This window comes from Micropterus salmoides, unplaced genomic scaffold (assembly GCF_014851395.1).
Source record: "Micropterus salmoides isolate LMB-PRFRI ecotype aquatic unplaced genomic scaffold, ASM1485139v1 Ms_hic_scaffold_23, whole genome shotgun sequence".
NCBI classification, from domain to species: Eukaryota; Metazoa; Chordata; class Actinopteri; order Centrarchiformes; family Centrarchidae; genus Micropterus; species Micropterus salmoides.
In genome coordinates, this window is record NW_024041484.1 from 21,314,555 (window position 1) to 21,342,472 (window position 27,918).

Sequence of the window (27,918 nt, forward strand, 5' to 3'; positions counted from 1 at the left end):
TCAGTCATGAATTTTTCGGCTTATTTAATTCGAGACTCCTGACTGCAAGAGGGGGGAGATTAGGATAAAAAGCAGGGTGTGTGAAAGGCTTTAAAAAAGGAAAAGTTCTATTTTCAGCCATGAATAGTAAGTATGATTATAGTCCTAAATGCAATTTAATGTGGAGTTGTCTTGCCACCGTGCAATGCCAAATTTAGCTGCACTTACTAGTCATTTTAGATTAATAATGAAGAGTCAGTAGTGAAATATGCATCCCATGTGCTTCAGTAAACATTAGCATGTCATGGTGTTTAATAAATCACTTTGACTTTTTATTCTACACTTGCACTTACTGAATTTTTGATTAGCAATGTTCAATCAGAACTGGATTGTTTCTCCAGCTTCTTCTTTACGTCGGTTCTGAATTTGTCTGATTCAAATCAAAAAGTTTTATTCCGATCATAGAAAATCTTAAACTTCTTGAAACCTGCACATACTCTGCAAGGATGACAGATGTAAGGAATAAATGATAAGTGGGAGGTGGAGAGGAAGCGTGCAGCAGAGTTATCTCTTTTTAATGAGGGAAATGTAATGAACAGTAATTCTGTTTGATTGGGTCCTTTTCTCTTTGTGTGTGTGTGTGTGTGTGTGTGTGTGTGTGTGTGTGTGTGTGGACATGCTTGTGTCTTCGCAGGCTGCGTTCTCAGATTTCCTCCAGAGAAGCTCCAGGGATTTGTCCAAGCACGTCAGAGTGGTGGTGAGTGTTAACACACTCTCTCTCAGTCTGTATCGTTTTCCATGTCGACATGTCTGAGCAGCAAGTCGGCCTGGTGATTAAAAGGGCCGTCCTTCAACTGCTCTTAGGACACCCGCCATGCTGAAGTGTCCTTCCGCAAGACACTTAATCCTGATCAGGGCCACTACACTCCTGCTGACCACTGACCTCTTTGCTAGCATTAGACCAGCAACTAACTATTATACTACTAACTAACTATGTCAGAAAATAGTGAATCATGGCAATCACAATTTCCCAAAGCCAAAGTAAACATATTTAAGTTACTTATAGTCCAAATAACAGTTGAATAACAAAGATGTTTAGTTTACCATCATATAAGTCTAAGGAAACTACAAAATAATCGCATTGGATAAACTTGAGCCTGTTAATTTTTGCCATTTTTGCTTAACAAATGACAATTGCTGATACATTTTTTTAGTGCTAACTAGGATCGCAAGTATCACATATCACATGTTTTAGTTTACAAAAAAGAGTTTCATTCATTTCCTAAAACAGCTGGGCATAGTAGTGAAAGAGTGCATTTTGTGCCTATTTTGTGTGCAGATTAATCCACATTTGTTGCTCTATGGCAGAGAAATGAAATATATCAGGCTTTTGATTAACAGGCAATACTTATATTAGGATACATTCATTGTTGGTTTTTATCCTTTTATTGGATTTGTCAAAACAAGAAACAAACCTCCAGACATCACCACCGTCATGGGGCCTACAGTAGCAGACTTTCAGTAAACATGTTATTTTGCTGAACATAAGGTAATATGTTTAAGATCGAGAGCGAGAACATTGAAACTGAGAATGAAAACTAAGAACTGAAAGTGAAGCTTGATGCGACATGTAAAAGCCGGTAAAGGATGTGAGAGTGAAAAACGGTTGTTTCGTACAGTAAAGTCAAAAGAATTTGATACACAAATGCATGTACTCTATTTCTGGTCTAATATATGAATTATATTTTTCACTTTCTTTGTCTCTTTGTCTGTCTCTCTCAGTGTGACGGTACCGATCTAACTCCTAAGATTCAGGAGCTGAAATTCCAGTGCATTGTGTTTCTCAACATTCCCAGGTAGGTGAATACACAGAGTCCATGATGCTGTAAAGAGTTTAGTTGCACTGTGGCTCTTTTTCTTGTAGTGTAATTTATATTACTAGAGAGTTCAACTGAAGTTAAAAACAGAAAAGAATAAAAAGAAAGACAAAGCAAGAAGCTTTAGACATAAATCTGATCATCAGAACCAGCAAAAGGAAAATCTTACAGAATAAAAATCAATTTTATACATCAAGACTGTAGTCGCACAGTTTGGAGAATGACTCATTTTACTAGCTACGCTAATTAAAATGTGACATTGTGCCCTACGTAGTTCTTAGTTAGAGTTGGACTGAGAGTTTGCATATATAAGCAACATATGTCGTTTCCTTGGGATCATTTTCATGACCAAAAGTTCTTCTTGAGTATATCGTGTCCTTCCTTTGGAACATCATAAAAAAAAGTATAAGCGAATGCATAAAAAATCTAGTGAATACCTGACTAATACATTTCCTGTAAGTCAGGTTGTAGGTTCTCTTTCAGTCTTTGTACTCTGACACCACAGAGTTAAATCCTCCTACAAAACCCTGGATTAACAATATTTAGAAATCAAAATATATATAAAAACAAATTTGCTTTCTAGAGTCTGTAAAAAGTCTCCATCATCACCTGAAGTGATATTTGCGTGTAATCTGTGTTGAAAAAACCTAAAACATCCAGTATATTGGTTAGCTCTTCAACACAAGACCTGAGGTACCATGACATTTAAGTTGGTTTAGTGAACTAAGTGTTCCAGATTGGTTTTGTTTTTTTCACGTGTGTGTGTGTGTGTGTGTGTGTGTGTGTGTGTGTGCAGGTACTGTGCTGGCACCATGCCATGGGGAAACACGGGCGACCACCGGGACTTTGAGCCGCAGCGCCATGATGACGGCTGCATCGAGGTTATTGGCTTCACCATGGCCTCGTTGGTGAGAGAAACGGGAATAGAAAGGAAAAATAAATACTGAATAAAGCAGAGGGGACGCACAGAAAGAAGCAAGTAAAGGGAACCAAACCCTTGATGTAAATCTCCCTCTTGTCCACCAGGCGGCGTTACAGGTCGGTGGTCATGGAGAGAGATTGCACCAGTGCAGGGAAGTCATCCTAACTACCTTCAAGACCGTACCTGTTCAGGTGAGCACACACACTCACTGGCATCCCAGTCAGCCTCATTGCCAAATTATTATTTGACTGTTAAGTGAATGAATTTACTGTATTATTATATACAGATTATATTTATAGAAAGTAAAACAAGATCAAATAAAATTATATTTTTGCAGCAGAAGAAAAATATGGGCATTAGGGGAATAATGGTTCATTATGTTTGTTTAAACAGGTATAAAATGTGTACTCCACATGCAGATTCGGGCATTACACATGGGGCGGCTGCTCAGGAGGTAGAGCGGGTTGCCCGTTAATTGGAATGGTCGGCGGTTCAATCCCCGGCTCCTCCAGGATACTGAACCCCGAATTGCCCCTGGTGGCTGTTCTGCCAGTGTATGAATGTTAGTTTCTGTTTGAGCACTTAGGCTCAATGAATGAATGTGTGTGAATGCAGATGTAGTGTAAAAGCGCTTTGAGTGGTCGAAAAAGACTAGAAAGGCGCTGTACAAATACAGAGCATTTACATTTATCTGTCCACCTTAAAAATCTAATATACCAATGGAGGTACTGAATACAGACAAAACAGATTTGAGGACGCTAGCAAGACACATGGCTTATTTTTATTGCAGTCCCTCAAACAGTTTTGCTGTTATGATTGAGATGCTTTTGACTGCTTACAAATTAGGAAAATAAAAATGTGAAAAGTGATGATGTTTTGTCCATAGGATTCATCAAGTAGGCGGACATATAAATTCTACTTTAAATATATTCATGTGTGTCATGAATATTACCCTCAAAATGTAACTGCTTACTTTCATGTACCGAGTTGAGCAGTGTGTTAATATATAATTAGATATATTCATAAATGTTTTATGCTGGGATTCGCTCATATTTCAACATACTGTCTTGGACAGTTTATTCTGGGATACATTTAGGGCTGAAAATAACTCATCTGCTCACTAGTGGCAGCTATTTTTCATCTCAGATACAAAGAATCCAGAATACGTAAGAATTTAGGTATCAAGTTTAAAGTAAAGATCCAACAAGTGCACTTTGACTAGAACTTCTTGTTAAGAGTACTGAGGGGGATTATTTCATCCAAACTTGTGATAAAATCCAAACCTCAATATCTTTTAAGTATTGACAGAAATGTTTGCATAGCATTTGTTCTTTTCATCAGATATTTCCTGATCCAAAGTAAGTAAGTTATTTATCTTTTCGTACACATGCCACATGAGCTTAAATGACAGCAAACATACAGTGGCAGTGATGAAACACAGACAAGAACATACAGTGGGGAGAACAAGTATTTGATACACTGCTGATTTTATTTTAAATAATTAATTTGCATTTTATTGCATGACATAAGTATTTGATACATCAGAAAAGCAGAACTTAATATTTGGTACAGAAACCTTTGTTTGCAATTACAGAGTTCATACGTTTCCTGTAGTTCTTGACCAGGTTTGCAGACACTGCAGCAGGGATTTTTTAATTATTTAAAAATCATACAATGTGATTTTCTGGATTTTTGTTTTAGATTCCGTCTCTCACAGTTGAAGTGTACCTATGATAAAAATTACAGACCTCTACATGCTTTGTAAGTAGGAAAACCTGCAAAATCAGAAGTGTATCAAATACTTGTTTTCCCCACTGTAACTTCATACATATAACATTGCAATGCAAACAGACAACTGTGTCTCCTGTCCAAGGTGCTACAAATAAAATCTACCTCAAAAAGGTTCCCTTCTTAACTTTTTTAAATCACAAAATCAAAAGAACACATCAGAAAAAAAAGATATATTATTTCATTTTCAAAAAGTCCTGCCCTCAAAGTTGCACTGTGGAGTTGTAATGTTTACATTCTCAATGTTACTCACCAAAATACATAACGGGAATCCTTGAGGTCCTTCCTCATAAAACAGTTGTAAAATGTAAAACGTGTAAAAAGTATTTTCCGGCATTGTGCACATCTGTGGTGGTAAAAATGAATCTTACCTATATGTCTTGGCTAATTCTACCATTGTGTGCATTGCATGTCTGTGCACAAGATAAACAAAACTGGGACACACTCATAGCAAAACAGCCAGCTAGTAGAGGTGTAATCCCCACAGGGAAAATTGTCTTTCTTCAGTCTCATTTAAATCACAAAAACAAAGCAATTTCTCTTCAGGGAGACCATTTAATTAAAAACGGTTAAACCGTATAGCTAGTGGTTCAATTCTGCTTCACTTAAGGCTCTACAGATATTTCCTGGTCATGTTTTTACCCTTTCTTTCTCTGGAGAAGGGTTAAAACATGTTTATTCTCCCCAAACTATGGTACCCAAAAAAGTATTGTAATGTGCCATATAGGTAAAGTTTTGGCCAACACGTTCTCACTCCTAAGTCATCACAGTTGGGCGCTCGGTCAAGACCCATGGCGTCACTTGTTAACGCACTGGGTACCCCTTTAGTGTCGTTACTGCAGGTGCAAAATAATAAAGCAGTAACATCCGGTCACACTTTCAAAATAAAACATGTGAGTAACGTGAAACAGCACGTGGTTAACGTTTTGTTTAGCACCAAAATTACTTGGTTAGGTTTAGCCATAAAATGGAACAATACACTCCCATGCTGCCTCCTCCAACATGAAGTGCTGCAATATTATATGTTCTGTTTAATTATTGTTTCCTACTTTTAACAGTGGCCGTTTTGTGTGTCACTGTGTGTGCATGTAGGTGGACGGTGAGCCGTGTCGTCTGGCTCCCTCCACTCTCCGCATCTCCCTCCGAAATCAGGCCAACATGGTCCAGAAGAGCAAGAGACGCACCTCTGTACCCCTGCTCAACGAGTGAGTCACTTGAACGCACACACACACACAGGCATGTACAGACGGAGGAAGTAGGCCAGCAGTGTTGTAAAAGCCCGGGTTGCACTGAGTGAGTCATACAATCTGTTTAGTGGGAGCTGACATTCACTCCTCTCAATGTCCCACTTCTCTCTTCAGCTCGCCAAACCACAATCAAAGTAGGGATATCTATATTGTCCACTTAAATTAATCAAAAAAAAATAAAAAAGGCTGCAGGGATATCTCCGACGACATGTAATACACTGTGGTTTTCCCTCTCCTGTGTGTCGGCCGAGAAGAAGAAGAATAACAGGAGGCGTTTATTGATTTCTTTCAGGGTTGAAGCAGCAGTGCTGTATAAACACAGTGTGTATATCTGAAGTTGTGTGCCTACTAACGCTCCTCCATCCCTGTAGCACTATGACGTCTTCGTGTATATCTTTGTGTATATATGTGGGTCCATTTTCAGCTGTTTGTAAAAGTCTACAAACTACAGTAACCGTGTGCACGTGAGAGAAAGACAGATACAGTAGAAGAAGAATGACTTGCTGTAGCTGCAGTAACTAGTGTCTTTGCTTGATGTACTGCTATGCTACTGTACTCTGTGCTATCAGTGTTTGTCTACTTACCTCTGGGCTTTTCTCCGTCTGCCCCTCCTCCTGTCCCTCCTCCTGTCCCTCCTCCTGTCCCTCCTTTTTCTTTTTGCCAAAACATGCCTGTAATATTTTTGATTATTTATTATTTTCCTTTGTTTACCTTCTCTCCTTCCTTTGTTCCCTTCTTTTTCTCTTGTTTTCTTTTGTCTCCTCTCCTCCTCATCCTGTCTCCTCATCCTGTCTCCTCACCCTCTCTCCTCCCCATCCCACATCCCTTTCCCTCTCCTCTGAACCATATGTTCCTCCTCTCTCCCCTCCTGTCCTCCTTGTTTTATTTCTTTCCCTTTCCCTTACTTCCTCCTCCTTTTCTCACTCCTCTCATCCATATGATTCTCCTCTCTTCTTCCCCTCTGTCCTTCTTACCTCCTCATCCCTTTCCCTCTCCTCCATGCATTCCTCCTCTCTCCCCTCCTCATCCCTTTCCCTCTCCTCCTCATTCCTCTCCTTTCTTCCTCTCCTCATCACCCCCTCACCTCTTTCCCTCTCCTCTCCTCTCCTCCTCACCTCCTCATCTCTTTCCCTCTCCTCTCCCCCTCCCCTCCTCATCTCTTTCCCTCTCCTCTCCTCCTCTCCTCCTCATCTCTTTCCTCTCCCTCTCCCTCTCCCCCTCCCCTCCTCATCTCTTTCCCTCTCCTCTCCTCTCCCCCTCCCTCCTCATCTCTTTCCCTCTCCTCTCCTCCTCACCTCCTCATCTCTTTTCCCTCCTCCTCCCTCCTCCCCTCCTCATCTCTTTCCCTCTCCTCTCCTCTCCCCCTCCCCTCCTCATCTCTTTCCCTCTCCTCTCCTCTCCCCCTCCCCTCCTCATCTCTTTCCCTCTCCTCTCTCCTCCCCTCCTCATCTCTTTCCCTCTCCTCTCCCCCTCCCCCTCCCTCCCTCTCATCTCTTTCCCCTCTCCTCTCCTCTCCTCCTCACCTTCTCATCTCTTTCCCTTTCCTCCCCTCCTCCCCTCCTCATCTCTTTCCCTCTCCTCTCCTCTCCCTCCTCATCTCTTTCCCTCTCCTCTCCTCTCCTCCTCACCTCCTCATCTCTTTCCCTCTCCTCTCCTTCCCTCCTCCTCTCCTCATCTCTTTCCCTCTCCTCTCCTCTCCTCTCCTCCCCTCCCCATCTCTTTCCCTCTCCTCTCCTCTCCCCCTCCCCTCCTCATCTCTTTCCCTCTCCTCTTCTCCTCACCTCCTCATCTCTTTCCCTCTCCTCTCCTCTCTCCCTCCCCTCCTCATCTCTTTCCCTCTCCTCTCCTTCCCTCCTCCTCTCCTCATCTCTTTCCCTCTCCTCTCCTCACCTCCTCATCTCTTTCCCTCTCCTCTCCTCCCCTCCTCCCCTCCTCATCTCTTTCCCTCTCCTCTCCCCCCTCCCCTCCTCATCTCTTTCCCTCTCCTCTCCTCCTCATCTCTTCCTCCTCTCTCTCTCTGCTCTCCCCTCCTCCTCTCTTTCCCTCTCCTCTCCTCTCCTCTCCTCCCCTCCTCATCTCTTTCCCTCTCCTCTCCCCCTCCCCTCCTCATCTCTTTCCCTCTCCTCTCCTCCCCTCCTCCCCCCTCATCTCTTTCCCCTCCTCTCCCCCTCCCCTCCTCATCTCTTTCCCTCTCCTCTCCTCCCCTCCTCCCCTCCTCATCTCTTTCCCTCTCCTCTCCCCCTCCCCTCCTCATCTCTTTCCCTCTCCTCTCCTCCTCATCTCTTTCCCTCTCCTCTGCTCCTCCCCTCCTCATCTCTTTCCCTCTCCTCTCCTCTCCTCTCCTCTCCTCCTCATCTCTTTCCCTCTCCTCCTCTCCTCCCCTCCTCATCTCTTTCCCTCTCCTCTCCTCTCCTCTCCTCCTCTCCTCATCTCTTTCCCTCTCCTCTCCTCTCCTCTCCTCCCCTCCCCATCTCTTTCCCTCTCCTCCCTCTCCCCCTCCCCTCCTCATCTCTTCCCTCTCCTCTTCTCCTCACCTCCTCATCTCTTTCCCTCTCCTCTCCTCTCCCCCTCCCCTCCTCATCTCTTTCCCTCTCCTCTCCTCTCTCCCTCCCCTCCTCATCTCTTTCCCTCTCCTCTCCTTCCCTCCTCCTCTCCTCATCCTTTCCCCTCTCCTCTCCTCACCTCCTCATCTCTTTCCCTCTCCCTCTCTCCCCCCTCCCTCCTCATCTCTTCCCTCTCCTCTCCCCCTCCCCTCCTCATCTCTTTCCCTCTCCTCCCCTCCTCATCTCTTTCCCTCTCCTCTGCTCCTCCCCTCCTCATCTCTTTCCCTCTCCTCTCCTCTCCTCCTCTCCTCCCCTCCTCATCTCTTTCCCTCTCCTCTCCCCCTCCCTCCTCATCTCCTCTCTCCTCTCTCCCTCTCCTCTCTCCTCCCTCCTCATCTCTTTCCCTCTCCTCTCCTCCCTCCCCTCCTCATCTCTTTCCCTCTCCTCTCCTCCCCTCCTCATCTCTTTCCCTCTCCTCTCCTCTCCCCCCCTCCTCATCTCTTTCCCTCTCCCTGCTCCTCCCTCCCTCTCTTTCCCTCTCCTCTCCTCCCCTCCTCATCTCTTTCCCTCTCCTCTCCCCCTCCCCCCTCATCTCTTTCCCTCTCCTCCTCCTCCCCCTCCTCATCTCTTTCCCTCTCCTCTCCTCCCCTCCTCACTCTTTCCCTCTCCTCTCCTCTCCTCCCTCCCCTCCTCATCTCTTTCCCTCTCCTCCCCCCCTCCCTCCTCATCTCTTTCCCTCTCCTCTCCTCCCCTCCTCATCTCTTTCCCTCTCCTCTCCTCTCCTCCCCTCCTCATCTCTTTCACTCTCCTCCCCTCCTCATCTCTTTCCCTCTCCTCTCCTCCCCTCCTCATCTCTTTCCCTCCTCCCTCTGCTCCCCCCTCCTCATCTCTTTCCCTCTCCTCCTCTCCCCCTCCCCTCCTCATCTCTTTCCCTCTCCTCTCTCCTCTCCTCCCCTCCTCATCTCTTTCCCTCCTCTCCTCTCCCTCCCCCTCCCCTCCTCATCTCTTTCCCTCTCCTCTCCTCTCCTCCCCTCCTCATCTCTTTCACTCTCCTCCCTCCCTCTCATCTCTTTCCCTCTCCTCTCCTCCTCCCCTCCTCATCTCTTTCTCCTCTCCTCTCCCTCCCCCTCATCTCTTTCCCTCTCCTCTCCTCCCCTCCTCATCTCTTTCCCTCTCCTCTGCTCCTCCCCTCCTCCTCTCTTTCCCTCTCCTCCGCTCCTCCTCCCCTCCTCATCTCTTTCCTCTCCTCTCCTCTCCTCTCCTCCCTCCTCATCTCTTTCCCTCTCCTCTCCCCCTCCCCTCCTCATCTCTTTCCCTCTCCTCTCCTCTCCCTCCCTCTCCTCATCTCTTTCCCTCTCCTCTCCTCTCCTCCCCTCCTCATCTCTTTCCCTCTCCTCCCTCCCTCCTCCTCTCTTTCCCTCTCCTCTCCCCCTCCCCTCCTCATCTCTTTCCCTCTCCTCTCCTCCCCTCCTCATCTCTTTCCCTCTCCTCTCCTCTCCTCCCCTCCTCATCTCTTTCCCTCTCCCCCTCCCCTCCTCATCTCTTTCCCTCTCCTCTCCTCCCCTCCTCATCTCTTTCCCTCTCCTCTCCTCTCCTCCCCTCCTCATCTCTTTCCCTCTCCCCCTCCCCTCCTCATCTCTTTCCCTCTCCTCTCCTCTCCTCCCCTCCTCATCTCTTTCCCTCTCCTCTGCTCCTCCCCTCCTCATCTCTTTCCCTCTCCTCTCCTCTCCTCCTCATCTCTTTCCCTCTCCTCTGCTCCTCCCCTCCTCATCTCTTTCCCTCTCCTCTCCTCCCCTCCTCATCTCTTTCCCTCTCCTCTGCTCCTCCCCTCCTCATCTCTTTCCCTCTCCTCTCCCCCCCTCCCCTCCTCATCTCTTTCCCTCTCCTCTGCTCCTCCCCTCCTCATCTCTTTCCCTCTCCTCTCCTCCCTCTCCTCCCCTCCTCATCTCTTTCCCTCTCCTCTCCCCCTCCCCTCCTCATCTCTTTCCTCTCCTCTCCTCCCCTCCTCATCTCTTTCCCTCTCCTCTCCTCTCCTCCCCTCCTCATCTCTTTCCCTCTCCTCTCCTCTCCTCCTCATCTCTTTCCCTCTCCTCTCCCCCTCCCCTCCTCATCTCTTTCCCTCTCCTCTCCTCCCCTCCTCATCTCTTTCCCTCTCCTCTCCTCTCCTCCCCTCCTCATCTCTTTCCCTCTCCTCTCCCCCTCCCCTCCTCATCTCTTTCCCTCTCCCCCTCCCCTCCTCATCTCTTTCCCTCTCCTCTCCTCCCCTCCTCTCTTTCCCTCTCTCTCCTCTCCTCCCCTCCTCATCTCTTTCCCTCTCCCCCTCCCCTCCCATCTCTTTCCCTCTCCTCCCTCTCCTCCCCTCCTCATCTCTTTCCCTCTCCTCTCCTCCCTCCTCATCTCTTTCCCTCTCCTCTGCTCCTCCCCTCCTCATCTCTTTCCCTCTCCTCTCCTCCCTCCTCATCTCTTTCCCTCTCCTCTGCTCCTCCCCCCTCATCTCTTTCCCTCTCCTCTCCTCTCCTCCTCATCTCTTTCCCTCTCCTCTGCTCCTCCCCTCCTCATCTCTTTCCCTCTCCTCTCCCCCATGCGTTCCTCCTCTCTTCTGTGTGTGTGTGTGCGGCGGTAGTATTCAGAAGGTGTGTGCAGCTGATCTGCGCCGCCTCTCTGCTCCCCCAGACTCCTTCTCTGTGTAAGTACTTCAGCCCTCTGTCACTGTGCGTTACATGTGTGTGTTTGTGAGTCGTTGACGTCGTGTCACTGGTTTGACAACATTTGATTTGATGATATTGAAACCAGTCAGTGTTTGATCACTGATACCAATAAGTGTGATTGACAAATTAATTAAATTATACAAAATATCTGTGACAAACACAACATTTAGTTTCATTGGATTGATTGTATTTGCCATGACATGACATATTTATACACATGTACATTATTTAGCTTGAATTTCTTTCCTTTTCTAACTAGTCTTTTAGCTCAACCTTCACTTTATAAAGTGTGTGTGTGAGAGAGAGAGAGAAATAAATCTGTGAATACTTAACATGCAGCAGTTATTTACATTATCAATTAAGTGATCAAATATGTAATTTAATTAATCATTTAGTCCATTAAAAGTCAAACTAATGACAGAAAATATAAAAATAAAAGATAAAAGATATTCAATTTATAATGATGTAAAACAGAGAATGACATGAACAATAAATCACATTTGGTGCAGGTTCAGTTTACAAATTGATTCTTTTGGCTAATAGTTTTAGATCTTTTTGAATATTGTAGTTATATTTCTAGTACTAATATACATTTATTACTTTAATCCCTCTAAACAAACTTTTAGTCAAACATCAACAATTTGTATTCAGAATAACTAACTTTAAAGGTGTTAAATACAGACACAGAATTTTTGCAGTACAAATTCTTGTCAGTGCTGGATTTAAAAACTCATACTGGTCAGATGCAAGTTGTGTCGTATTGCGTTGGATGTGTGTTAAGAGAGGGAGACTGTATGGCTGCATGCTGAAGCCTCTCTGCTTCTAAATGTGCTTCTTGTCTTGATTTCTTCCTGCTGTAGTCCTTTTACCTTTAACTTTACCCTGAGCTGTGCTCATTTTACACCTGCACCAGTCCCTTTGCACTCACTTGATGTCCATACCCTTCCCCAGAAAAGCTGTTTTCATAATTAGTGTACCGAAAAGTTTAATGTACATTAATTTGACACCATTTCTGTTTCGTCTCAAGGTAAGATTTTGAGCTTTTGAGGTTGGGTAGATGGGTAATTTTGCCAACAGCGTTTTCTCATTGTGGTTTTGCTTATCGCCCACCGTGTTTCTGACGTCAGTATTCTGCCTCCATCAGCCTCCATCCTCGCTGGAGGCAATATTGCCCACAAACATTGACTTCAAAATGTGTTGGCCCACCTCAAACTCACAGAATCAAGGTTGTGTTGCAGGAGGACAACAGAGCCCTTTATCTTTACAGTAAGCGCTCTGCTACTGGGGGAAGCTTACTGTAAAGATAAATAGCTTAGTACTTTTTACAAACCTCGAGTTATCACTTTGAGCTCAGTTAGAAAACTTCTGGTCAGTAACCTAAGTGTGAATAAATTTAAACCATGTTAACGTCAACAAAGCCAGACAGATGAGGAATTGAATATCATTATGTTGCAAAGCTCAGATTTGTTTTTTGATGTCTGTGCGTGCACGTATGCATACAAGTGTACTTATGATTGTATGTTTGGACATGTCTGAATTATGTGTGTGTCCACGTACATTTTCTTTTCTCCAGTCCTCACTCAGTACCTGATCGCCTGCGTCTTCGAGTGAATCGGATCAGCCTCCAGGAGTACGACCGACTGCAGTACGACAAAGAGCGACTGCGAGACATCTGTAAGACTCACTGAGATCAAAATTAAAGTGGCTATAATCAATGGATCTACCTGTATGTGAAAGTGGTCGCTCACAATGATTAACCCGATTACTCTCAGTTCTGAGGAGAAGTGTTCATTATTTTGATTTTACAGCCCACAACGTTACTGTTTTGGTTCACTCTCAACACTGTTAAGTGTTGTTTTCAGACAATATGTTTTCAGCTACAAAGCTCTACAAACCCACTGTACGCTACCTGCTCAGCAGCAGACAGCTGACCGACGCAGTGAGCGACTGGCTGGTGAACATAGTGGAGCATTTAGCAGCTAAAAAGACAGATTTTTTCTTCAGGAGCCGGTAGAGAACAAAAAAAGAGCTAAGTTAGAGTGATTATTAGACTTATAATCATCACGTGACCAGAAACACTAATAATAATGTTAATAATGTAAAGTTTGCCGTATATGGTGATAAAATGTCAATGATGTGTTTTTAGCTTGTTTTTGCTTACTACAAGTTGCCAGACAAATGCAGTTAATGCAGCTTTAACCTACTTTTTCAACACATTATGGTCTAAAGTGTGTGTTTTTTGTGTTCCAGCCATCCCAGTAGGCATTGTGGTGGTGAGGGGGGACTGTGACCTGGAGACATGCAGACTCTATATTGACAGATTGCAAGAGGCAAGTTTTCATTATGCTCATCATCACTTTGATTTTCTTCTTGCCTTCTCCCTTCTTCTGTTACTTCCTCGTCATCATTATTTCACGATGCATGCGGCGGCGTCGCTCCACTCTTGAGTTATTTTTGGATGGATAAGCAACCAACACCGCTGGGAATGCTGAGCTGATCTTTTAGCTGTGTGTCTCATGTGGGAAACGTTCACTAACAGAGCGAACATCTGTGGACGTTTCTGATGTAAATGCTTGGCTGTTTGTTAACCTTGAAACCTGTCTGCTGTGCTTGCTAGGACTTACACCAGGCGCCATCTACTGGCCACAGAGTGCACTATCAGGTATATCACTTTTGGGTGTCTTGCTGCAGGAAAAGTTTGATTATTATTCATTTTGAAGGCTTTTTTACAATGCCTAACATCTGAATATTATTCTTTCAATGTTGCATTTGGACAGTTACCCATATAATAGTTATGGTAGTTTTAGCTGTGTTTGCAGTTCCATAAAACTTGAAAATACATTTCTGCACCCTTTAAAATGAGGAATTCACCTACAAAAACTACAACAATTAATAAAATCCAGGTTTTACAGACTGACACCCATGTTAAGTAAAGTCCTGCCACACTGGAGAACACATTTCTGGACATAAAATATAAAAAGTATGTTGTAATAATATTCAATTTAAACTACACTATACGCTGTCTCATTGTCTGGATTGTCTCTGTCTTGCTATTGATTGTTTAACTGCTCAAAAATAAACACTTAATAATATCTTTCTCCATCTGGAATTCTGTCTTTGGCTTTCTCTCTCTTAAAATAATTCCCCATGTAAACTTTATGACATGCAGTTTATTATTTAGTAAAGGGATGGTAAAGATCACAGTGTCTGTCTCTTTGTCTTCAGGATGAGTGCCGAGGCATCCCCAGGACCAGTTCAAACAGTAGACTCTCTGCCAACTGGAGCTTCTTGGATTGTAAGTGACAGAAACGCCGACAGATGTTAAACCAATGAGGAATGTTTCATTGAAGTAAGAGACAAAGATGAACTCAAATGCCAGATTACCTTTATAAAGATTTGACACCAAAACCCCCAAATTTCTTGTTTGTTTTTGTTTTTTTGACACAATCAAATATGTAAAACCTTTTTTATTGATGATGGCACAAATGATTTGTGATCTGAAGCACATCATTTTAGATCCTTTGTGAGCCAAATCTATTCCCTAAAATATACCCTTGTTAGCATGTTCACTTTCACACCTTCTATTCTTTAACATCACTCCGCCTCACTAAAGTGACTAGTAAAAATATAGTATTTTTATTTTGTTTATTTGTAAAGCTTGTTTCTTAACATAGTTACAAAGTGCTTTGAAAAAGGACAGCAAAAGGTAACAACCTGATAAATGGATAAAATAGACAATATAATATTGTCCAGGTGATATAAAATGACATAACTCAGTTAAACAGAGATTTAAAATAGTGTTTTTAATGGTTGTTTTAAAGAAAGTTAACTCCAAGCAGCTAGTAAAAGTGACACAATACAAAACTCAGACAGACATTCGTTAACAGAAGTGTCTCCTATTGACATGCATGTCTCTGCTCTACAGCCACATCAGCTGACCGCTTCTATCGCATTGACAAGGCTCAGGTAAACATGACTTAAATTGTCTGTGTGCTCAAACGATTAAAATAAGAGTTCAGAAATCACTGAATTGATAGATTTTTGTTTGATTTTTACTGAAATGTTTGTACGCATGTGTTTTTGTAGGAGCACCTCCACTTTGTGACAGAAATCTGCCAGGACGAGGTGTTTATCCTGGACCACGAGGGACCAGTGGTGAGCCAGGGAACGTCCACGGGGATGCCTGATCTGGTAGTGGAGCCTACTGCAGGGTACGTAAAACCTTTTTTAAACCAGCTATGTCCCACTGAGGGACATACGATTTTATACTTGTACTCAGAAAGACAGTTACACATGTGCATTAATTTATGATTAATTAAATAAATTGATAAACATGTGCTCTTGCACATATTTTGAGTAAATATTATAGATGAACTTCTTTCATCATATCATGGGGTAGTGCTGAAACTATTAGTTTAACCAAAAGAAAATTAAATCAAATTATTTATTCATTTATCAACATCCACTGGTTCCAGCTCGGGTATAAAGCTTTGCTACTTTTCTCCGTTTTATGTCGTGGTTAAATGAATATCGCCATTCTCAATCACAACTCGCGAACACATGGTCAAGACCCGTCAGTTTGTAACAATGGGGATCCCTAAAGCGTCATAGTTCAACGCGGTTGGGGAAGCCCTGTAGCGTCCGTTTTGGACGGTAAAGGTAGGTGTATGATATTTAACAGAAAAGCCAGAGTAAGGAGGTGGTTGTGTTGGATGGAGGGCCAGAAGTTGGACTTGCAACTTTTCGATCGGTGTTTGTTTCATGTGAAACAAAAAGTCAGTATATTCTTATTTAAGGTATGTAGGTTATGTAAATTGCATAAGTAACATTACTTAACTTACGTGTTAACAGATGTACATATTTTAACCCAAACCATCTTTTCCTAAATCTAACCAAATTACATTTCACATCTTTATAAAAACTCAAAATAAAAAACAGCAGCATTTTATTTTGACAGTTCAACCGGACGTTACATATTTATTGTTAATAACTTGACTGCGGAGCCCTAAATTTAAAAAAAACTAAAGGGGTACCAAAGAATAAAATCCTCACATTTGAGAAGCTGCAACCTGCAAATATTTGCCAATTTTAAAAGGATTATTTTAAAAATAGTTATTAATTTTCTGTCCGTCCACTTATTAATGAATCAATTAATCGTTGCAGCTCTAAATCTCATAACTGTTAATGACTAATTGTGTTGGAGGAAGAACTTCAAAGTTTATGATTTTTTAGAGTAAACATTTAATCAGAAGCTTTCCACATAATCACATTTTAATTCTTTCTGTAATTTATTTTCCCAGGTCTCCCTTGACAGCTGACGAACAAGGTAGAACACACACACACATCAGAATGTATAAAAACTCAAATCTTTTTTAGAAAAGATATTATTTAATAAATCCTCGTTAATAAGTTGCACATTGACTTTTATTGAGTTGTAGTAATTATTGGAAACTCAAACTGACATGAAACACATGTTCTTTACAAGTATACTTTTAACCACAACTGTATATCTGTAAAACATTGTCCAGTCAAAAGAAACTAGGCAACTCTTTCAGCTTGAAGTCGTGTGTGTGTGTTTCTTGCTAAATATAACCTTAACAGGTTTCAGTCTGTGTTCAGGCTTGTGATGATTAGAACAATAATGTCTCAGGAGACTTGTTCTGGAGAAGTTGGAGATGTTTACTGCGGCCGGGTTGACTGGTTTCATAACAGCAATAAGTCAGTGTAATTCCAGGGACTCTCCACCTTAAAGAGAAATTTGCTCGTCACCCTGACTTGTCCTGACTTGTCCTGACATGTACGTCCACTTTCAGTTTTGCACCTCCAACAACAAACAACACCATATTTTCTTGTACCGCCTCTTCATAAATGTCATATTCACTTTGTTTAGTTGTTAGCTTGTTTTGTGGTTACAAATTCAAATTCAAATTAGCTAACAATATTGCCAAAGCTACATATAAAGGTCATAAGGACAATTAATTTCATACATTTCATTAGATAAGCGCTTAAAAAATTGTAAGCAGTCCAAAACTGCAGATATAAAAGACGTTTTTTGGTTCCCCTCCTACAGATTCTGAAATCCTGGTGTATAAATGCTTCTAACACACATGCATTTAAGGTACACACAAGGCAAAATAGAGGCAGGTATGTTAGTTACTTAGTCTTAGCCGGTTTTTATTCTGCTACAAGGAAATAATCTGAACTTTCACCTGGCTGGACAACACAGACAGGCGGTGGATTTGTAGGAAAGTGAAACAGAAAGTTCAAGAGTGCAAAGAGTCCCTGCAGAAACACCCTGCAGTATAAAAGAGGAAATACATTTTTGTTTATTTTTATTTTCCCACTTACTCTTGGAAACAATGCTTCACTTTGAATGCATTTATTGTTTTGCACACAAACAGTTTCCCTGTGTGCCTGCACAGGGAAGTAGGAAGATGATGAATGACTGACAAATACAGTTTCAAAGCAGAGGGGTGGTTGGTTAAAGATATGATTAAAAAAGAAAAATCCCTGAACTTTATTCCCAGTTAGTCATTATTACCACAGGCATTGTCTTAGTGTTTCTTGGACATTTCTAGAAAAAGGGGAAGATGGACAGACAAACTGGTTTGTCCACGGAAACTTGATAAAGGTTTGCAGCCCAACCGAAGCTTTGTTATCCTACATGATCTCACATGATGATTTCTGTCTGCTTACAGCACTGATGACGGCTGCCAGTAAAGGGGATATTTCCATGGTAAGGACAAACACACAGACAAACAGACGCACACAGAAAGGAATCGCTAATTCAAACCAGTTTTACCTGTCTGTATCTGCTATACTCCACTGGGATTTACAATGTGTCCTTCAAACTGTCTGCTTAGTTTGTTCTGTTCAGCATCTCTCTTTCACCAGCTGAGGAAAAGGAGTAATGATTCACCATAAAGCCAGTTCATTAAATCATTTTCTTGTCAGCAAAGTACTGTGTGATCAATCTTACAAGTTAAAATGTTTTCTATAACACTCTTAAATTTGAAAAGTACGCTGAATGTATTTTAAAGTTCCATGGTCTGTAAACCATGCTACATAATAAAAAATACATGTCACAAAGTTTAAGTGTTGTAAATGACACAAATAAATGAGTTTTACCTGCATTCATTCAGTGTAAATTTGATTTAGATAAAGCGGACCTTTCAGCTCGCTGCCTTATATGATGCAAGTTACTGGTTGGGAGTAAGACGTTTCTCTTAAACCTAAAATCAAGAAGCGACTTACTGCGAGTTGATACAATAATATGAGTAAAAATGAAAGAGAAGATTAGGAAATATGGCTGAAATGATGAGTTACTTAACTGTCAATAGTTTTCAACAAAACAAACAAATGTTTTAATTGATTCATTTATCAGATGCTGAACATTCACTTTTTCCTTTTCTCTTTTTTAATGTGAGGATTTTAAATTGTAGCATGTTTTTTCAAATGTGCAAATTAAATATTCAATACATTTTATCTTTTATCTTTATTTTCTATTTTCTAATCAATCAAGTGTCACTTATAATAGAAAACCAGTGGCCATAATAAAATTAAAGACTTAAAAATGAACAGAAACAATAAAAACTTAAATGAAATGTAGTTTTATAGTTAAGCTTCTTAATTAACGATTCTTCTTATGCTTAAGAAGGTTTGTATTTTATTATTATCCTAAGCTTCAAGATGCTTTTGGGAAACGAGGCCCTGGTTTGTTTGCAGTAAACAAATGAAAAGTGTTTGTATGAGCAAGAGAAGGAATCTGAGTAGAGCAGAGACAAAGAAGAGAACCCCAACTTTAGAAATTCAAACCTCATCTGCAGAAAATCCCGTAACAAATGGCATCACATCACAATGGTGACGCCATTTGGGGCCATACTCCATGCTTCCATTTACGCTTTAAATCCCCAAAGCTACAAATGAGGGACCTGTAAAGTTCTTGTTTTAAAAGATCCTAATCCACTTCTCTGTTTTTTTTCCGTCTATGTCTCCAGCTGTCGGAGTGTGTGCGTCGAGGCGTGAGCTTGCTGGTTAGAGACTCTGGAGGCTGTTCTGCGTTACATGTAGCTGCCCAGAACGGACACACGGACGTGGTCAGCTACATACTGCAGCAGGGTGAGAATGTGCATGATGCACATGCAGGTATATGCGTGTGATGATTATATTTGAGATACTGTATGTAGCCTTTTGAACAAGTTAGCTGTGTTTATTACTGTAAACAAATAGCTCTGCTTATATGTTGTCTTTAAAACTTCTGCGTGACATCTACAGCACAAAACAAGAAAACGTGTTGCCCTTCAGTAGACATTTTAACATGTCTAAAGTTATAAACACTACACTTCAGCAAGATACAATTCAGCACATGAACGTGGGGCAGTAAGGTTGACCTGACAGGCAGGTCAGCAGCAATCTACTATTCCACACACCAGCCCAGGTGGTGGCGGTATGCAGTTAGTTTGCTTACCGCCATTAAATGCAAAAGAAGAGGAGGGTCAGCAGCAGAATTTTAAAAAAGAGATTTATGGCGGGATGTTTAGAATAAAACTCCTGAAGTTTGTCCGAGATCGTTACGATGTCTCATTAAATCCCGTGTCGGCGAGGGATGATCCGGCCCTGATCTGCCCCCTAGTTGTTTCACATTTAATCCTGCACAGTGTTTCCCACAGGAATTTAAGAGACTATGGTGGGTTGGCCTTCGACCCTCTCGAGGGGTCCAGCGGTGGGTCCAGTGGCAAGCCCCCCGGAAGAAAATCTTGTACATTTTAAAAGTAAAATGCATTCATTTGGTGCAAAATGAAGAGGCAATCCATGAAGAACTTTGTACGCTTGTAAACAATGTTGTGCTCTAGTAAACTATCTGATCATAAACCCATATATAGCTATAGCTATAAATGGTGATGAAACAGCAACAAAAGTCAACAAATTTATTTAATGTTTTTCCAGCAACCCTAAATCAAAGAATAGAAAATAGAAAATAATTTCCCTAACATTTTACTGTTGTTTTTTTTTACTTTTAATGGACACATGTTTTATACTTTCTGTAAAAATAATCCAGTTAATCTTATTTCCATACTGGATAGACGTTGTCACTTGCACTAATTTCATCAAGTCTGACCCAATTTGATAAATTATGCTTCAAAGCCACTCTTCAGGTCAGACTCTCATACTGCAACACTTTGTAAAGAGAGAAAATGACTGCTTGTCAGCTCGTACTGGTCCATTTCAGTGGATTTACCATAAAGGCTATAATACGTGTGCACTACAGATTTAGGTGCGGCTAGCTTAATCGCCTTCTCACAGAGGAGTGACAGAAACAGCCCGTAAACGTTACCGTAATTACCTCAAAAAAATGTGGTTGCTTATGTTTATTCTGTTTCTTCCTCTTCAGGCTCTAAAGTGCTGCTGGATTTGACAGACAGAGAGAAGTATGTTGGGAACTTTTAATTTAGTTTTTTGTGTAGGCTTAATGTTTAAATATATTTATGTATATATATATCAGATTATCGTTGAAGACAAAGACACTTTATGGTGTGTGTGTGTGTGTGTGTGTTTAGAGGGGACACTGCATTGCACAAAGCAGCCTCTGAGAAGCAGCATGCCGTGTGTCGATTGCTGGTGGAGGCCGGAGCGTCGCTCGAGAAGACCAACTTCCAGGTTCACACTCACTCACACGTTACACCACAAACCACACACTAACTGTGGACTTTTCCCATAAATTCAGCTGAGTCATATCAGCTCATCGACTTGACATGTAAATGATCTTCAAAGAAAGTTCAAAAACCATTCTGGGTGTGTCTGTCTGGTCTATTTTGTACTTGCTGGGGATATCCCAACCAGCCATGGAGGCGTGTACAGAGATTTTTTTTTTTTACACCTCTGTATCAGCTTTAAAGAGCCTGATCTGTTCTGGGTTCACCAGCTTTCAAATCACTGGAAGAATTGTTCTGTTAACCATAAAATGGACAGAAACAACCACTATTATTATTGGTAGTATTCTTTGTCTTTGTGAATTTGTGCCTGTTTTATTTGATAGTAGCTATTACTAGTGAGGAAAAAGAGAGAGAAGGGGGGATACGGATAGAGGATAATATATGCTGGACAAATCCAGCTACATAAATCAAACCTACATGAGTTGGAACGGTGTACAACAAAACCCCCCCGGACAGATTTGAACCTGGAAAGCTGCAGTTCAGTGGGACACATCTTACAAATCTAGGCCTCCATGATGCCCCAGAAAGCAGCGTTTTCAATTAATCATATGACAGCGAATGTCTGCAAACCACAAAAGTCAGAGACAATTCTCATGTGCACCCTAACAGAGTTGTGGTTAAAATGTGTTATATCACTAGTTCAGCTTTTCATGAGTAACGATGTTCTGCTTTTCTTTGTTTTCTATTTGGGGAACTGAATATGTTTGGGCTTTTTGACTGCTGGTTGGATAAAAACAAGCAATTTAAATTGTGTCAACTTGAGTTCTAAGACAAATCGATTGATTGGGTAAGCGGCAAATTAAGGTGTGTGTGTGTGTGTCCACCAGGGGAAGACAGCAGCGGACCAAGCGCAGGGAGACTCTGAGCTCGCCACCTACCTGAGCACCCAACAACACACATCTGCTGCCCCCCGCGAAGACTTGGAGACGGCTGTCTGAGGCGCACATACACTCATACACACTCACTCGGTGTCTCTGGACTCTGCACACACTCGTAGTGGAGACGAAGCTGGGAGAGAAAAGTGTAACAAAAACAAAGTCTGGTCAGAGTCAGTGTCTCACCTCACATCAGAGGAGAGAACGGCTTCAGCTCACAGCAGCACTGCAGTGGAGATTTTAATGGTCAACTATTTATTTGTATTTATTTATTCATATTCTATTTATTGGTTGAGTGTAGAGATTGATTGTATGACTAATGGCGGCTCAGGATGCAACTGCACTTTGAGCAGCCGTCTCGGGTCGTGACTTCACTTGTGGTTTAGGGGAGCCGAACTCATGAAAGCTGTTTATTTTAGTCACAATTCCTACTTTAAGTATCAGTTTATTCGTGCAATCATTGAAAAACTGTTATTTCTGTTGAAAATAACCAAAATTACATTTTTATTTCAGAACTGATAGAAATACTAAAAGCTTTTATGTTTACCCATAAAACCTGTGTGCCAAAGACATTGCTCTGATGTAGTGTCAAATCTAAACCCCAATTTCAGTATTTTCCCTTGCATCTATCGCAGTGGTTTGTTTTTACATTCTCCAAAACAGATTGCTTTAATACCAAATGATTCATTCAGCATCCCCATTACAGGTTTGATAATATTACAAATTTCAACTGTCTCAAGTCGTAAAACTTTAGTTTAGAGTTCCTTTTCAAACTACAGCTACAAACTAACATGTGCACATCAAAATTAATATTTATTCGTTTTAAGGTGTCACAAGCCACAAAAAAAAGGTTGGGAACCTCTGCTTTAATCCACAGTGTTGGAGCCATTTGTCCTTAACCTAAATCATAAAACATCTGACAGCATTTGGTTTCCAGACCTGACAACTCTTGGTGCAAAATATGGTTTTAAAAAAATCTGGGCTGGACTTTTAAAGTGGTCAAAAGAATCTTAAATTGAATTCAAAAACAAATGGCGAGCTAATGTATTAGAGATACTGCTCAATTAGGTTTCATTAAATAACTAGATTTATGGCTCTGTGTGGTCATTTTTAAGTTCTAAACTTTTTTATTAGTATCCTGTTTTTACTCATTCCACCACATGTTGGACTTGTTGGTCCCCAGTGGAGTTTGACTGGTTCGATTGTTGAAGCCTGACAGCTGACGGATGTGCTGATTATCTTTTTCTTAAAAATTTATTCATAGATTTAGTTTTTTCTTGTCTAAAAGTCTCTGAATAGGACTTGGGCTAAAACATGTTAAGACACTGAGGATATCTTGAATTCAGAGTGGATTTTGAAATTGGGAAAATATTATACATTTTAAAGCCAATCGATTATTCTAATTGGCAGATAAATCGATAATTAAATTAATCTGGTTGCATCCCTTATTCAAAGCATCACAGGAGTAAAAGTCTGTTAACAACTTCTATCACAAGATTTAATTATTTTAAATCAATTAAATTAAAATGTCGCATCCAAACAAAATTTAATCATATTAATCATATTCATCACTGACTGAAACAGATCACATTATTTAGAAAGCACCGGCATCGGCCCAGTATCAAGGACAACCAACACAGTATTTCATCCATAGGTCCTTGTGCAGGTGTGATTAGAGATTCAGCAAGTGCAGCCCGTTGATTATGGATGACACACCGGTCTATGTTTAAAAAAAGGCTTTTTAAGCATAATCACTTACCTGTTAATTTTCTAACGTCTGATTTTCCAGCTGCCGTCAAACAAAGACATATTTAAACTTTTCACACTGGGATAGTGTGTATCTGGTACTCCTGACCCAACAAGGCTTTTCACATGCAGCTTGTGTGTGTGTGTGTGTGTGTGTGTGTGTGTGTGTGAGATAACATTCCCCATATCATATCAAATTCTCTGTGCAGTATGTACATAACTACAGACTGTGTGTTGTGTTATAATAGTGTGTGTGTCTTTCATGTGAGTCTTTTCATGTGTATCTCAAGTACACATTCCCAAGTGTGTGTGTGTGTGTGTGTGCGTGTGTGTGTGTGTGTTGTTTGCAGCATTTATCCAAGCAGAAAAGAAAAATCTGAGCCATATTCAATGCAATATGAGTAGATGACGTCTTTTTGCATTTCTCTATTAATCGTTTACATTACATTAATGTTTTAACGTAGTCGACCATTTAGCACTGAGGAGTATTGAATGTGCAATTTTACTTCAGTGCTGGTTGGGTTTATGATTGTCTTGTTATGTTTTGTTGTTTTGTTTTGGGTTTTTTTCATTTGTGTGCATCCATGTCAGTGGATTGAACTTTCAAACAACCCTGTCAGGTCTCTTTTGATATAACCTGTTGTATAAAATTGATATAGAAATTAAGAACTGCTTTACCCAAGAATTTGTGGGGACACTGAAACATTTAAAGACTCAGATGTGGCCATCATAGAAGTCATACTGCCGTCATTTATGTTAGTTGTAAATCCCCTTTTCAGCTGCCACGAAGATTCACAGACATTTTAGTGGTTGTTTCTGTTCATTTTCATTTTGTTTCAGTGATCTGACAGCCGGTGAACCATCTCTGAAAAAAGAGATGACACTCAGCATCTCCAGTACAACAAAAGACAAAACATTAAGATTAATCGTTAAGTTTTGTTTTGAATGTGTCGCGTACATGAGTTATATATGTTTTTAGATATTTTCTCTGTAATTAAAAGGGAAAACGTGTTAAATTAAAAGCACAAGGCATATTAAAAAGAAGTTAACCAAAGCAACAATACTGATTCAGCATGTTATGTTACCGTCAATGTTGCAATGACCCAATGGATGACAAAACAAACAAAGAACAGGTCCTGCGACAGCCAAAGTTAACAGATTCTTTTAATTTTTGTGTCAGAGCATTTGATTTATTGATTGCTACCCCAGCTTTAAGAAAATATTTATACTTTTATATAATGAAAAGTCTAATCTTGAAGGTAACTTTTCTAGTTTAACAAAATAAATTTAACTCAAGCTCCACTCTCTAGATTTCTTTGTGGACTTGCATGATGTGGCTAAAAGCTCCAGGAGATATCTAGCAGGTAGACCTTAAATAGAAACTGAAAGAAACTGTCACCTGTGGCTATCATAGTGTAATAAACAGGCCAAACTACTTGCTTACCTGCACGTTCTCTGTTTTGTCATCCAGTATTTTGTCATGGTTGGCTCCATTTCAACAGTGACAGTAACAGAACATGATGAATCAGTATTGTTGCTTTTGTTACCTACTTTTTAATATGCTCCTGATTTAGAAAGGCTGCTGCCCCAAACTATGTTTTTGAGGTGTCCTAATGTACAAATTGAACACCCCCCCCCTCCCCCCTTTAATTACAGGGAGAATATATAAACATATTTAACTCACATATGCGACACATTCAAAGCAAAACTTAACCATCAGTCTTAATGTTTTTGTCTTAATGACAGCCATTCAGATCAATCAATTTTAAATAGCAATGGTATAAATTAAGATAAATGGCTTTGGGATGATAAAACTATTTTAAGTGTTAAATTCAGGGGTGTTGATATATAAAGAGAAGAAGAGTGATTTTAAAGGTGACCTATTAAACTGCTTTTCCAGTCCTATATTTTAGTTCTGTGACTCCTGTATGGCAACTTTGCATGTTTCAAAGTTAAAAAAAAAATGTTTTTCTTATACTTATTCTTCATGTAGGCCTTCATTTCAGCCTCTGTCTGAACAAGCTGTAGATGCTCCTGTCTCTTTAAGGCCCCTCCTCTCAAAGCCCACTGCCTTCTGATTGGCCAAGACCTGAAGGCATGTTAGCAGGCTGTTGTCGTTGCTGGGCGGAACAGGCAGACTGAGCTATTAGTGTGGGAGCACATGACCATATATGGAACAACAGCAGAGCCCTTGTTCAAAACAGAGCAGGGGAAATCTGAGGTTTCTGATTTCTTATAAATGCTTTGACCTCATTTTTTTAAGCATTGGCCATGTTTAACATGAACATCCAACATTATAACATTGTAGAAAAGTCATAAAATGTGGAAAAGCATGAGGTCTCCTTTAACAAAAATCTTTGCTTTTGTTTACAAAATATATTTGATGTTCCGCTGCATGTCTGAGAACTTTATCGACTAAATCCACATTTCAAGCCAAGTTCCTTTCTTTTCACAAATGTTTATTGGCAGGACTTCTACGATGGCTACCACACGTCTACATCCGACACTGAGACCTTCCTCTGAGTGTCTGGAGACTATAAAAGATTAAATGTATGTAAAGAAAATCGTTAAAATGAACGATCTGTAAATGGTGAATACATTTTCTAAGAAGTGGTAATAAGCTAGGCCCGCTCTGAATGACATACACACGCGCTTCTTATCACTCTTACATTTGAGTAGAAACATGACTTTGTATTAAATTGTGTCTCTCATCGGTGTTGGTTATGCATGGCATTTTCTTACCTCCTTTGGATTATTTTCTGGTAATGGCATAAAAAGATGGCATTATTGTTGTTAAAACTATTTAACTATTATAATTTTAAATTATTTCTACCGGAGTTTCCTCTTAGGTTGGACATGTGTTTGGTATTTTTTTGTTTTTGTTTCGCCTTTGTATTTCTTATATTTCTGCTGCTGCTGCTGCTGCTGCTGATGATGATGATGATGATGATGGGATTACTTGAAGTTTGAACTTTATTAATTTGTTAAAAGAAGATGTGATTCTGTAGTTTCGCTTCTGACTTTCTTTCTTGTTTGAAAGACTGTTTTGGTAAGTCCACCTTGGGCCGTCATTATATAACAAACATTTATCTAAACCGGAAATCAGCTGCCATCATGCAAAGTCACGCCAAACACGCCACATAGCTTACAGTTACAATGTTTTCTCTGCACACTTATCCAAATCACAAATGCACTTCCGGCTCATCCAATCTGACGCAGGACTATAAAACATCTCAAATGAAATAGCTATTATAAGTAAAAGTATTATACAATGAAAATTTGATCAAAAGGGCATCAATCCCAAGAAGAGGGAGTACAGAAACAATAAAACAAAAAATATATTGAGTAGGCCGATATATCAAAATTATATCCAATGTATCAACAAGACTAAGAGTTTGTTAATTCAGTTAAGTACAGCTGATTGACGATGGCGCTAAAGGAAAAGTATTGCACCAAAAAGAGGACGCTAATGTGTATACCAAATTCCATGGCAAGCCATCATTGTAGAGACTTTTCCATCAAAACCACAAACTTCAGTCTCATGGTGGCACTAGGGAAATGTCAGGGGATCTCTAAAGATACAAGGATTCATCATCTGGGGATCTTAAATGTTTACACAAACTCTCATGATAATTCATCCAATAGTGGTTGAGATATTTCCGTCTGGATCAAAGTGATGAACTGATAAACTGTCTTCCCTAAAGATACGCTGCTGGTGCGGCTAAAAGATACGGAGATACACTGACAAGCATGTTATCACTGAGATTATGAAGAGAACTAACATTTTGAAGTATTTCCCAGTACATTGTCTGTCTTACTTCCGCCAGAGCCTGTTTTATTTAAACAGCTATTCTTTTTAACATTTTACCACAAGACGTTGGCACTGTAATATCAATATATTAGACTCTTTGTTAAGTTATTAAAAAAACACTTTCATAGAAATAATATGGTAAAATGTGCAGTAGAGGTTGATATTAGGTTTGGAAAGATGCCTGGATCATTTACATCAGCACAGATTACTTTTTCAAGTATTTAATAATATCTGACAATTTAGTAATCAGCCTGATACACTTATTTCCTGTAAATCTTTATCAGTCATTATTACAGGATATGTAAGGTAATGTTAGTGTTTGTAATCTTATAATCAAAATGACTGCCGTTTCTAAGTATTGCAACAAGCAGTGATCCTGCGTGATAACCATATTTTTTTAAGGTCACTTACTGTATGAGTCACCACTGCCAGTAGAAATCTCTCTCACATCTTTCTCCTGCATAACATTTCATTACTTGTTGGGATATCTCAGTCGTAAACTTCTTGTTCAACCTGATCAGAATATGAGCAAGGATGAGCTTGCATTTAACGCCGTACATGTTTTTCTGTCGTTATAAGTTTCATTAAAACTTACTGCTAAGTATTCCGCCTCAAAAGGATTTTGAACTGTGACCCACTTTACTGTGTAATAAAATAGCTTGACTGTAACATGAGTCGCAAAGTCAAATAAAAGCTCACTGAGTCACAG

General features: G+C 40.8%; 1 protein-coding gene across 7 annotated transcripts in view; it reads left to right on the plus strand.

Moving 5' to 3' along the window:
- Positions 1–27,915, plus strand: part of dgki (diacylglycerol kinase, iota) — a 91,475-nt gene extending 63,560 nt beyond the window's left edge. For 4 of the 7 annotated variants that reach the window (XM_038738605.1, XM_038738608.1, XM_038738606.1 and 1 more), the window contains exons 17-34: positions 674–736; positions 1,762–1,835; positions 2,653–2,764; positions 2,883–2,969; positions 5,659–5,771; positions 10,980–11,042; positions 12,638–12,738; positions 13,315–13,394; positions 13,682–13,726; positions 14,290–14,359; positions 14,990–15,030; positions 15,151–15,275; positions 16,365–16,390; positions 17,763–17,800; positions 19,062–19,182; positions 20,456–20,492; positions 20,622–20,721; positions 21,605–27,915. In XM_038738605.1, the coding sequence (XP_038594533.1) occupies positions 674–736; positions 1,762–1,835; positions 2,653–2,764; positions 2,883–2,969; positions 5,659–5,771; positions 10,980–11,042; positions 12,638–12,738; positions 13,315–13,394; positions 13,682–13,726; positions 14,290–14,359; positions 14,990–15,030; positions 15,151–15,275; positions 16,365–16,390; positions 17,763–17,800; positions 19,062–19,182; positions 20,456–20,492; positions 20,622–20,721; positions 21,605–21,715 (1,407 nt within the window). In that variant the 3' untranslated portion in view covers positions 21,716–27,915. The remainder of the gene's footprint in view (positions 1–673; positions 737–1,761; positions 1,836–2,652; positions 2,765–2,882; positions 2,970–5,658; positions 5,772–10,979; positions 11,043–12,637; positions 12,739–13,314; positions 13,395–13,681; positions 13,727–14,289; positions 14,360–14,989; positions 15,031–15,150; positions 15,276–16,364; positions 16,391–17,762; positions 17,801–19,061; positions 19,183–20,455; positions 20,493–20,621; positions 20,722–21,604) is intronic. The other 3 variants (XM_038738610.1, XM_038738611.1, XM_038738609.1) reach the window with 2 other exon arrangements.
- Positions 27,916–27,918: the final 3 nt, after the last annotated feature.